The sequence below is a fragment of the Corvus brachyrhynchos genome, unplaced genomic scaffold, assembly GCF_000691975.1.
Source record: "Corvus brachyrhynchos isolate BGI_N302 unplaced genomic scaffold, ASM69197v1 scaffold443, whole genome shotgun sequence".
Lineage (NCBI taxonomy): Eukaryota > Metazoa > Chordata > Aves > Passeriformes > Corvidae > Corvus > Corvus brachyrhynchos.
In genome coordinates this window covers 150,117-161,812 of record NW_008237220.1, presented here as the reverse complement: position 1 = coordinate 161,812, position 11,696 = coordinate 150,117, and the positions used below count along the sequence as shown (strand labels likewise).

Sequence of the window (11,696 nt, the reverse complement as noted above, 5' to 3'; positions counted from 1 at the left end):
TCTACTAGAAAGGTGAACTCCTGACGTTGGGGACCTATTTTTAATTTTATCAAGGGCTCCTGATGACTCCGGTCCCCTAATATATAGAGCCCCTGACTATCCTATTCTGCCTTTAATATTCCCTCGTCTCTGATTCGTTCTCTGCAGTTCTTTTTTATATGTCCTCTCTTTCCACAATAAAAACAGTTTCCTTGTTCCTTCTTTTCTACTACATTTGACCTTCCCCGGAATCCTTCTGGTCGTCCTTTTCTATCCTCCCTGACCGCTGCTACCATCATTCTTATTTGTCGTTTACTGCTCTCTTCCTCTCTCCGCACGTACACTTTCTGGGCTTCTCTCAATAGTTCTTCTAACCCTCTATCCTGCCAATCTTCCAGCTTTTCAAGTTTTCTCCTAATATCGTCCCAGGACTTCGCTACAAAGTGAGTTTTTAAGACAGCTTGTCCTAAAGGACTTGCTGGATCCGCTCTGGAGTATAACTGTAGGGCTTTTCTCAATCTCTCTAACCACTCAGTGGGGCTTTCGTCTTTTCGTTGTCTGTCATTGAAAGCTTTACTAATGTTCTGGCCACGGGGTACGGCTTCTCTGATTCCCTGAATCACTATAGTTCTTAGATCCCCCATGTGGACCCTATGTTCGGCATTCTGGTTATCCCAGTTGGGATTCTGTAATGGCCATTTAGTGTCTGCCTGCGGTCCTTGGGCATGACGGGCATCCCATATTCTCATGCCAGCCCTCCTAATCATTTCTTTTTCTTCGGATGTAAACAGCTGGCTTAATATTGAGTTCATCTCCCCCCAGGTATAGAGACTGGGTCCCAAGAATTGATCTAGCCTTTCAGCTACTCCTAATGGATCATCTAATAAACTCCCCATTTCAGTTCTCTTGAATTCTCGTAAGTCTCCTGAATTTAAAGGGACAGTAACATATCCGATCCCGGGTAGGGGTCCTCCCATAGGTACCTCTCTTAGTGGGTACATCTGAGCTTGTTCTCGTTGATTTCTAGTTCTCCTCCTGACTGTAATGGGGGACACTCGCTCTGCATTAATTGGTGCATCGAGGGGAATTGGCGGTGGCGGTGCCTCCGGTGCCTGTGCCGGGGGCACATATGGGGGTGGATTCAATAATAGCTCATCTTCCTGCTCTTCTTTCCTTTCTTTCTTTCTCTCATTTAAGGGAAACATAGCTACCTGGGGTTTTTCTAGCCACATTGCAGCATATGCACTTTCTTCTGGGTCAAGCGGACTTTTACTGTTTACCCACAGGTTAAGTTGTTGTCGCACCCAATCTTCATCTGACCCAAAAACTGGCCAAATCACGTTCTTTTGTATTTTCTTTCCTCCCCATATTTTAGTACAGAATTCTATCATTCTGGCTTTGTGTTTCCCGGGTGAACTAGGGAGGTATTTCCAATTATTTAGCATGAATGCTAGGGGGGTGTTTTGGGGTATCACTGGGGCCCTCCCTGCTGGGACCCTCCCCATGGGGACCGAAGGCTTGCTGCCCTTCGCCCCCATCTTCTGAGATATCTGCACACACGCACACACTCGCTCCCCTTATTCCTAGCCCGGTCCCTCGCGGGAGTCGGGAAACGTAGTACTAAAGGGTCCGCACTCGCTTGGTTCAATATTTCGAACCTCTCAATCGTTATATCTCAGGAATCCAATCCTGCCCGAACGGTATCTCAATATTCACGTGTCCCTGCGTCTTCGTCCGGACTTTAGTGCACTAAACTTTATGGGATTTGACCGGTTCTCAATTGCTCACCATTCTAGAATTTAGGTTCGTCGGCGTGGGGGCAAGCGCACCACCAGTCCCTGGGCCGAGGAATACCTCGGGGCGCCTCCCTGAGGAACGGTAGAGCGCTATCTTCCCATCCGAGTCACGGCACCAAATTGTTATAATTTATATAACAAATAATAACACACTTTGGTTTTCCTAGATGGAATTTATTAATAATTAAGCAAGTAGAATGTGAGCAAAAGCAGCTCCACCAACTGCCACGCTTATGCTTCTAACTATTGTCCTTTTATACTGTGTTGTTTCCGCTTTCTCGTTCCTGTATTGCTCTTCCGCTTGTAGATTGCGGCTTCTTACACGCATGTGCCACTTTTTTGCTAGGGGGTCTTTTCTGCCTCCTGGTGGTCGTTGAGGCTGAAGTAAGAGGTCTTCCTCTTCTGTCCTCTTTATGACCTTTATCTTTCTCTTCCATATTTGGCATAATATCTCTTTACTTACATACCTTGTAAGCGGAAACAGTCCATATTTGGCAACACATATTTTACAAGCTGCAAAGGCACATCTTTAACAATTCATATGGTTTCGGTTATATGGACGTAATTTTGCAAGCATCTTCTCCTTCAACCACAGAGGAGAACCTTCATAGTTTAATAAACATTTATTGCTTTTAACAGCGCCGCGACCCCTGAGGAAGGAAGAGGACGGGAAGCAGCACCACTGGGAGGGGGAGATAAGGGCCGGGGAAGGAGCAAGAAGGGGTACCACAAGACAAAAGCCCCAGGAGAAGGAGGAGGAGGAAGGAGCAGGGCGGAAGAAGCGGCCCGGCCGCCCGCCGCACGGCTTCCGCCCACTGCAACAACGGAGGGCAGGGGGGCTGCCCAGTAGGACAGTCGGCAGGCTGGGCCGCTGCTGGACCATGGGGAGCGGCCGCATCCCTTGGTCCCTGCTCAATCCTATCCCGAGAGCCCGGGAGCGACAGGTGCCTGGCGCTGTGGCAGCAGGTGAGCTGTGTAAACAGAAGCTGGGGCAGGGAGAGCCGGTTCCACACACGTCCTGACAAGCCGAGGAGCCCATCAGCCACACCGCAGGTTTTTCCTGGCTTTGAAGATGTGCCCCGACAGCACTCGAGCTTTTTCCTCTCTCCTTTGCCATCAAAGTACCATATGACAGCCTGGTTTTACCTCACCCACCCGCACTCCCAAAGGAGGGATTTAACTTGTTTAAAGTCATCCTGAAATTCAGGTTCCCTGTTTGGCTCCAAATCCAGAGGGAAATGGGTGCACAGGGTTAGAGGCGCCAGTGTGGGGCTTCAGCTGGAACTGCAATTCTTCCCCACCCTTTAAAACTAACTAAATAAAATATCCCAGAAAGTCACCACCCATTTCTTGCCTAATTGCTCATCCAGCAGCAGAAAAGCCTGTTTGCCAAGGGCTTTCTCAAGTGCATCCAAGGGATTTTTGCCGGGAATGCTGGACTAATGCCAAGATAAAACAATGCTCTCTCTAGCTCGGGAGGAGCAGCAGGGTTTTTTTAAACATTGTTCTTGTGTGAGGAATAATTCAGCACCAGACTTGGCTCAGGCTGCCAGGCACAAGGCAGGATCTGTGAAAAGCAGATCTCAAGACTCACCCAGAGTCGGATGTCGATGACATCTGTGTTAAACTCACCTGGAAGCACTCAGGGAACCATCCAGGTTCTCCAGAACATCCTCAACTGTTACAACGTTACCAAGGACTAAAGCACCACACATCCAAATTCCATCCCCAGAAAGACACACCAATTCTGCAGGTTTCCACCCCACTTAAACGTAACAGGAAAGAAAATTCCCTCTTACTCCATTCCTTGAGAAACGTTCTATTCTCCACAGGTGGACATACCCCGAGAAGTAATCCAATACAATAGTCTCAATTTATTTGAAATAATTCGGTTTGAAAACTTTTTAATTTAAAATTTACAGCACACATGGGGAAGAAACATGTTTTGTTACAACTAAAAGTTACCAGAAGAGTGCTGCAGGGCTGTTGTCTTTAATTTAACACTGTCATGGCTTTATTCAAAACACAGTTGCACAAAATCAGTTACTCCAAAGTTTCAGGAAAGAGTCGGAGAAGGAACCGAACCACACTATATACAGACTGCCATACAAAGAGCATTAAAATAGGACAAAACCTCTACAAAATATAAAACCCACCCTGACGTATTTGCATGAAAAGACCACCCACCAAGCAAAAAAGTTTCAAAAGTTATCTGGAGGCTCTGAATTCCTCGTTAAAAAACGCTGTTGCTGCATGCCGAGCGGAGGACAAGGGACCGGGGATGGTGACACTGGGACAAACAGATTCTTGGGGAGTTGGGTTTGTGAGGGCTCAGGTTCCACGTGGTGGCTGACGCACGGCACTGCGGGTGTTTGGGAAGTGGGAAGTCTGGCCTAGGGAACTCTGTCTGGTCTCAGGAGCTGGACTCGCTTATCCAAACAAGCCCACTACCCACATAATTTTAATCCATCAAAATAGACTCTTTTTTTCCATTTAAAACTAATTTTATCTGCATCAGTAACAGTTAAGTAAAACCCTGACATGGAGGTGCTCTAACGTACACACTTATAAATAACGAGTTTCAATCTAAAGACAGTGAGCAAAAGGATGGGAAAACACTTTTTCTCTCAAAGCTGAGCACGGAGTGAGTGCCTCGCCCAGAGCCTCCAGGACATGACAGCTGTGCACTGACCCGCCCAGGACTCATCACAAACACAGGACTTGGTTGTGGCTGCAAAGGAAGTTTCACCACGACTTTTCTAGTGTCTTTAGAGATATTCCTTAAAAAACACAAAGCCCAAGGAGCCAGTTGTTCCCGAGTGTGCCACTGCCCACCTGACTCCGCTTCAAGGCCGGGAAGGTTCGGCCCCGCTACACAGCTACAGGAGACACCCAGAGTTAAGGCTCTAGTTGGGGGGAAAAAACCACACACACAGGGAGTGGGGCTTTGCAGAACTTCAACCCTGCACGATCTAAACTCCACTGAAGAGCTGGAGGTCACACTGAACTAGTGTGTGAAATTCCCAAGGAACATCCACAGGGAACCAACCAGGTGATGAGGGACTGACTTGCTTAGGCCCAGGAACCTCCTTCTTCCCACCCGCAGGCTCTCCCCAGTTTCCGGCAGCTAGTGACAGCCAGGACAGATACAAAAATAAGTCTCTGGAATAAAGCTGTGTGTGATATTTGGTTCAGGACCTATGTGAGACAATGTCAGTCAGTGTGATACCGTGACTACACTGTGTGAAACCCAGATCATGCCTGAAGGAGGAATGCCAGAAGTCAAAATTTGTTTCCAACAGGAAAGATGATACATTGGGGCAGATTAGGAATTATAAAGGCTGCTAGAAAAAAAGCTTCTCTGCACATCCCCCATGCTTGCTCCTGACGTGTCTCTGCAGCCACTCGATATAAACCCCCAAATATTCCCAACTGTTATACACAAACCAAGCGTTTTGCCTACAGCCAGATTTAAACAGTTTAAGAGGTGACGTGCAGAGAAGGGCCAATCGGGGGGGGGGGGGGGGGGGGGGGGGGTGGAAAACAACACGCTTGGAGGAGTTACCCGTTCACTTCTGCATCAGAAATGCATATTTCATCTATTTTATACATTTTATAGCCATGAGTGGTGCAGAATTCCCAGAATAACAATGCAAGAGCAAAGTGAGTGAAGGTTTAACAAAGATTTCTAGCAAAAAGGTTTAAAACTACACATAGTTACTCTGTTAATACCTGCAGTGACAATGGACTTGGGAGAAAATTTATGGATTGCAACCCTTTAAGGACCACAACTCTTTCAGTTTGCCAAAATACACCCTTGAAGGAATCTAGTGAATACTCCAAACACTGAACATTGGAGCAAGCAGGAAAACAAAAACATCTTCTGAAACGCACTGTGGCTTTACCCTGGAACACCCAAAAGAGAGAGGAGCCTTCAAAAAAATCACAGGAGTCACTTTTTTAAAAACTTAACCATGGGTGTCATCCAGTTGGGGGTTTCCAGTTGAATCCATGGAAATCTTGGCCTAGAGTCAACTGATTTAAGAGAGTGGGGAATTTGCGGTAGAACATTTTTCTATTCAGCTTTTTTAAGTGTAAAAACTTTTAAAATCCTGAATGAAAACTCCCAGTATTAAACCCATGTGGCATGGGGTTGGATTCAGGGCTAACAATGACCAACACAGCAAGATTGTACGAAATTAAAGAGCTCCAAAGAAAAGTCTGGGGGGTTTTTTTTTGCCAATGGCTTCAGTGATTATAGGGCTGAAAATTGTTCTCTACAGAAGGTTCCCTATGGGCTACCAGAGCTTATCTGGAATGATAAAAAGGGGCAGGAATAGTAAAACCACACTTCTGCTATAAAAAGTTAACATAGGATTTCTGTCAGGACATCTATGGTACATGGACATACAGAGCTGCATAATCACTATTGCGTCTTCCATAACTGGAGAGTCTGGTCCTGCAAATTAATCTTCCTCTTCCTCACCTTCATCCTCGGGCTCTCGTTTCCTCTTCTCCCCTCGGACGCCCTCTGCTAAGGAGAGAGGGATGCACACAGCCCATTACGCTCTGCCCACACAGCACCCAACAGCCCGGTGACGGGAGCGGGGAGCGTGTGCGGTGCAGACGCGTTCCTGGCGGAACATCCCTGCGTGACCAGCACCAGGATCCTGCACAACATGCCCGAGTTTTTCTGCAGGAGAAGGCCGGGCTCGGGCGGAGCGCTGTGCGCTCTGCTGGCGGGAGCCCGCAGTGCAACGCCGCCCCCTCCAACCCGTGAATTCCCCAGCAGCCGTTCCCTGGCCAATGGCCCACCCTGACTCCAGGGCTGCATTTGTACTAAGTGAAGAATTCGCACTGCTCCCTCAGAATTCCCGTTTTTACAAGTGGAAAATCCAGCTCCCAAACCTGCTCCACTGAGCCCAGCATGTGGAGGAGATGGGAGCTCAGCTGGGGACAAATTCTGGGATTTGTCTTTACAGAGACGTGGAATTTTTGATGAAAACTCTTATTAAAAAATACTCCAGTAAGCCACTTCTTGCAAACAGAACTTTGTTCCTGTAGTAGAATTGCTTATGGAGAAGCCACTTTCAGCTGGATAAAGGGAAAGCTCCAGCTGCTCCTGGCTGTCAGGCTTTGCCAGCAGAGACTCTGGTGCACTTGAGAGATATTTTCAAGGTATGTGAATAATAAGATGCACAGCAGAGTCCCGCTCCTCTCTGCATGCCTAAGAGACAATGTCTTTCCTTTCAGAAAACTGTTGTTTCTTCCTCACTTTTACTTTACTTTTATTTTGTTTTTGTGTTAACACACATGTCCCAACCCTACAAAGAATTATAAAGAATTGATTGTTTCAGTCACAACTTGAATACTTAAGCACTTACCTTCTTCCTCCTCATCACCTCCTTCAACATAATCATCATCATCCTCTTCATCCTGTACAAAAATTGGGAGACATTTTTACAATTGCTGTTTATCAAAGTCTTGCTTCCATGATGATCCCAAGCAGAAATCCAGGAATTCCCTGCACTTTCCCCACCAGGGCATCAGTCAGCCCCAGAGTCTCATTTCTTTGCTTTTCTCCACTGTTCACTGCCTTAAGCCAGCTCAAGGTTATTAACAAATTAACTCTGAGACAAATGCCAGCAGCTCTAGATTTCCTTTGAACCCGCAGTCAGTAAGGGCTTGGAGGAAAAAGTGTACAACAGCATCATCTTCCCAAGTTTCTGTGAAAATGAGTAAGTTGTTGTGTTGGTTTTTTTCGTCTTGTTCTAAAGCTGATAGATGAGAAATGCAAACGAATTAACAATCAGCTCCAGAGAATTCGACAAACTCAAGTCTTGTTTTTATGTCCCTCTGCTTGGTGGAATTTTATACACGGGAGTGTGACAAGTCAAAATGGGAAAACAGGCCCCCGATATTTGTCCTTGGAATACTGGAATTAAACCCACTCCGCATTAACTCCAACAGGAAGCAAACTCTTATCAAAGAGCCAGTACTGGCTGGCCACAGGAGCTTTTGATCCAAAACATGGGTGCTGCTGGCACACACAAACCCCACACCAGACACGCTCTCCTGTCGAGACCCTGCAGCCATCAGAGAGGAGGACCTGACCAGGACCCAGGGATTTACTTCTGTCCTGTAATTTGTGTGACCAGTCTATAGCTACAAGACTCTACTCATCACCTTCTGAAAGGTGGCTGTTTTCTGTGCTCTGGGAACTGTACCAGAACTGTTTTCCATAACCACAGAACCCCACAGGAGCTTCTCTTTGCTTTCTGCATTTGGCAGAATTTACAAACTTTACCTGAATTTCTTCTTTCATCAGGTATGAAAGACCAACTTCCTCCTCCTCTTCACCTTCCCCCAAATCTGAAGCTCCATCATCTTCATCATCTTCCTCTTCATATTCTCCTGGAGGCCCAGCTTCGTTCTCATCATCATCATCATCTTCATCCCCTTCTGCAGTGAAGGACACACATATAGGACAGAAGGTCAGTTCCATTCACTCCTCTCTGAATATAGCAGGATGGGCTGGCTCTAATAGTTTTTTTCCTGAAGGATTTGGGGATTTTTATTGTTTTTTTCTAAATCCAGGCAACACATGGGAAATGACCATAATTGTAACCAAGTTACATCTTGTCTTTTTTTCCTCTAAGAAAGACTCCCAGTGTTTTTCCATCACAAGCTTCAGGCAAAACTCTCGATGTCTGAAGGAGCTACAAATGTAAACCCCTGCCAGCAGAAGGGGCTGACAGCCAGAAGAGCCCCCTTTAAGGATTGCAACTAAGGTGGGACCAAAAGGAGCTATGTATGCTTTTGGATCTAAAAATTGTATTATACTGAAGCAGGGGGCTGAAGCAATTACCAAACCCTGTAAAGTCGTAATTTTTTATTCAAAATAGCGTGCGTGTCCCCTCGCTCTGTATCACTCAGTAGCACAAAGGGCTTTACAGCTGGCAACAACTTCGAGAATATTTGTGCCTTTGCAAAAGTGTCTTTAGTCCAATTCCCTTAAGCCTAGGTGGCTTCTGCAGGACTGGAACCCTCTGATGGGAGTTTTTGCTCTGTATCAGTGCATTAATACCAAACACGCTCTGGGCTCTGCTCTTCAGGAACACAAGCAGAATTGCACTCGTGTGCTCAGGAATTCCCTGCGCTACACTGAGACCTTTATTCCAGCATCCCATTCCTACCCCGTTTGTTTCAGGAACTTACCATCATCATCATCTTCTGAGTCTGGTGCCTCGTTGTCCTCCTGATCAAACCCATCCAGGTATGTGATCTGCTGGAGCAGCTCAAAGATGCTGTCCCTGTAGTCCTCAAGGTTTGTGATCTCACAGTTGAACAGGTCAAGGCTCTTCAAGTTCTTCAGATTTTGCTGAAAATAAATGAAAAGGTTTTTTCCCGTGGTGCTCCTGGATACAGCAGGGTCACAGCCCAAGCATAACTGAATTTACTTCGTCCTCATCCCTCATTTCTAGTCATTCTCCCTCAAAGTTCAGTCCAAGTTGCTGGCAGTGTCTGAATCCCCAATGAAGGCACTCGTGGAACAACTCCCACACAGCTCCCGAACCCCCACACTCCCCCACAGCTGGGGGGGTGGGTTATGTGTGCAGAGCCCAGTTTTGGACAGAAACCCAAATCATCCAGAAAAACGGGCAAATGGATCACCACTGGAAGCTCCCTTCTTTGCTTCACTGTCCCACTCCCGGCTGTATCCCACCCGTGTCTGAGTCACTTCACAGTTTAATGAAAACTCATCAGACAAACACGCCTTAACGAACAAGCACAGGGAAATCAGCACAACACACCTTGGCCACTTTTTCTTCAAAAATGAAACAAGCCAAACCATCGCTGATTTGGGACATCCCATTCCCGACACAGAAGCATTTTCCAGTAGGGGGGTTACACAAGCTGTCCTATAACCGTGGCACAGAGTCCATCAGACCGGACCAACCACAAGATTGACGAACCTTTGTACCAATCCATTGCAAAAATACTAAGGGTTCTTGATAAAAAATCGTATTTATTAAATCTCCCCAGAGCCCCTCCCACTTCATACTCACAAGAGCTTCCACAGTGCCAAGATCTTTGATTTTGTTGCCACTTAGATTTAGATATGTGAGATTCGGACATCTCTCTGCAAGGACCTCCAGGCCTCCAGAAATGACGTTGTCACTCAACTCCAGCTATTGCACAGAAAAAAAGGAATTAAACAGTTGGATTTTCAGCCTTAGATTCAGCTGCATCATTGTTAATTGTTCTCCCTTTAAGAGTGTAATCACTTTTGAAGACTCACCCAAGGTAACAAGCTTTGGCTGTCAAAAAGTTCCTTTAAATTGCGAATTATAAACTGTTCCTTAAAAGTCTCACGGGTTTGGGCACCTCAGTTTTAAGTTACCAGGACTGGAGTTCACTGCCAGCAATGAGCAACCCAAGGGCCTCTTACCAAGGCCCCCTGGTCAGCAAGGCATGGCCAACCTTCACAATGTCCACAGCCAAGCAGCTACTGCCCCAAGAATCGCTGACCAAGCCCAACTCGCCATAACCAACTGGAGACACCCACAACTATTCAGATCTTAAAAACACATTTCAGAGGCCCATGAAGCACCTTCAGCGCCACACAAGTCCAGCCACGAGTGCTGAAAGGTGCGACCACAGCTTGTCACCTATGAGTTTGCCATCCCAAAGCACGGGCAGCCAGGAGATACCCACCTTCCGGAGCTTACTCAACGTGGGGAGTTTGGCCAGCGACGTCAGCTCAACATTGGCCATGCTGAGAAACTGGAGTTCCTTAAATGAGTCATTGAGCCCTTCGATTTCCCCGTTGCTGGACCGGCAGTTATCGAGCACCAACTCCGTCACCTGCAAACAGGCCAGCGAGGCACGTGTGGGTGCCACAGCAGCGAACCCCCACACTCACCTGAACCCCAACCCAGGGACTGGGCAGTGGCTGCTGGTTTGGGGCTTGATTTAAAATCAGACCAGACTTCTGCCCTGAAATCACCAACACCCACCTAATTTTAAAATTATGCAGCAGTTTCCCCTCCTCCAAGCACACATCAAACTCTGCAAAAACTGCCAGCTGACCCCAAAACTCCACCGATGGAGTACACTGGAACAGGTCCCCACAGAACCACTGCAGCCAGGGTGCATCAGCTGCCCATTACGCAGCCAACTGCTGACTTCTCCTCAGGACTCATCATTTAACTGTGCATAATCAAACTCATAAAACCAGTTTCCCTCTGAACCTAAAACCTTCCGACTCCAGATTATTTTCCCAGAGAGTCCTGGAGATTAACTGAGTTCAAATAAATAATTTCCTTGTGCCTAAGCCACTCGATAATCAATACAGGTTGCATACTTGCAGAAGCAGCAACAAGAAGCAGCCAATTATTTTAAAATTATTTTATCCAGAGTGGATCATCCACTCGGTAAAGGACAGGCACAAGGTGACTCTTCCCTTCCCTGCACACTAACAAGATTTTGGGAGTGTTGCAGACCCCCAGGGGCACGAAGCCAGCTTCCCACTATTACTTTATTTCTTTCATTAAAAAGACTCCATTATTCCATACAAACACCGAGTTTTAAGGAAAGCTGCTGGAGACAGAGTGAGGTTCCCAGCTTCGTCCCCGGCAGCCGCACGCTGGCAGCGCGAAGAGGCCTCTCCGGGTACCTGCCACCCGCAAACACGACTCGGTGGGTTAAATCAACAGTTTTGGGCAGATTTTCCCCCCAAAACCCACATGCGCCAGGTCAGGGAAAGCGAACGTCTCAGGACTTTACTCTTGGGACGAACCAGGCGCTCATTTCCTCAGGGGGAGGCCGGGAAGCGATGCTCCGGAGCCACGCGTGGGGCCGGGGAGGCGGCGGGGGCAGCGGGTGGCCCCGCCGCGCACGTGCGCTCCCGCGATTCCA

At 47.3% G+C, this 11,696-nt stretch overlaps 2 protein-coding genes across 3 annotated transcripts; both read right to left on the bottom strand.

Annotated features, from left to right (window-relative positions):
* Positions 1-115: 115 nt before the first annotated feature.
* On the bottom strand, positions 116-1,622 carry LOC108445358. Its single transcript, XM_017728883.1, has 2 exons — positions 401-1,622; positions 116-359 (listed from the first exon to the last, which is right to left on the bottom strand). The coding sequence occupies exons 1-2, from the start codon at positions 1,515-1,517 to the stop codon at positions 292-294; spliced, it is 1,185 nt and encodes a 394-aa protein (XP_017584372.1). The 5' UTR covers positions 1,518-1,622; the 3' UTR covers positions 116-291.
* Positions 1,623-3,629: 2,007 nt separating this feature from the next.
* On the bottom strand, positions 3,630-10,668 carry ANP32E (acidic nuclear phosphoprotein 32 family member E). Of its 2 annotated transcripts, none has more exons than XM_008629622.2 (6): positions 10,494-10,667; positions 9,845-9,967; positions 8,994-9,156; positions 8,083-8,237; positions 7,160-7,211; positions 3,630-6,309 (listed from the first exon to the last, which is right to left on the bottom strand). In XM_008629622.2, exons 1-6 carry the CDS (start codon positions 10,551-10,553, stop codon positions 6,242-6,244), a joined length of 621 nt encoding a protein of 206 aa, XP_008627844.1. In that variant the 5' UTR covers positions 10,554-10,667; the 3' UTR covers positions 3,630-6,241. The 2 variants fall into 2 exon arrangements, with proteins under 2 accessions (XP_008627844.1, XP_017584373.1); XM_017728884.1 differs by lacking the exon at positions 3,630-6,309 and adding an exon at positions 6,316-6,468 and having other exon boundaries at positions 10,494-10,668.
* Positions 10,669-11,696: the final 1,028 nt, after the last annotated feature.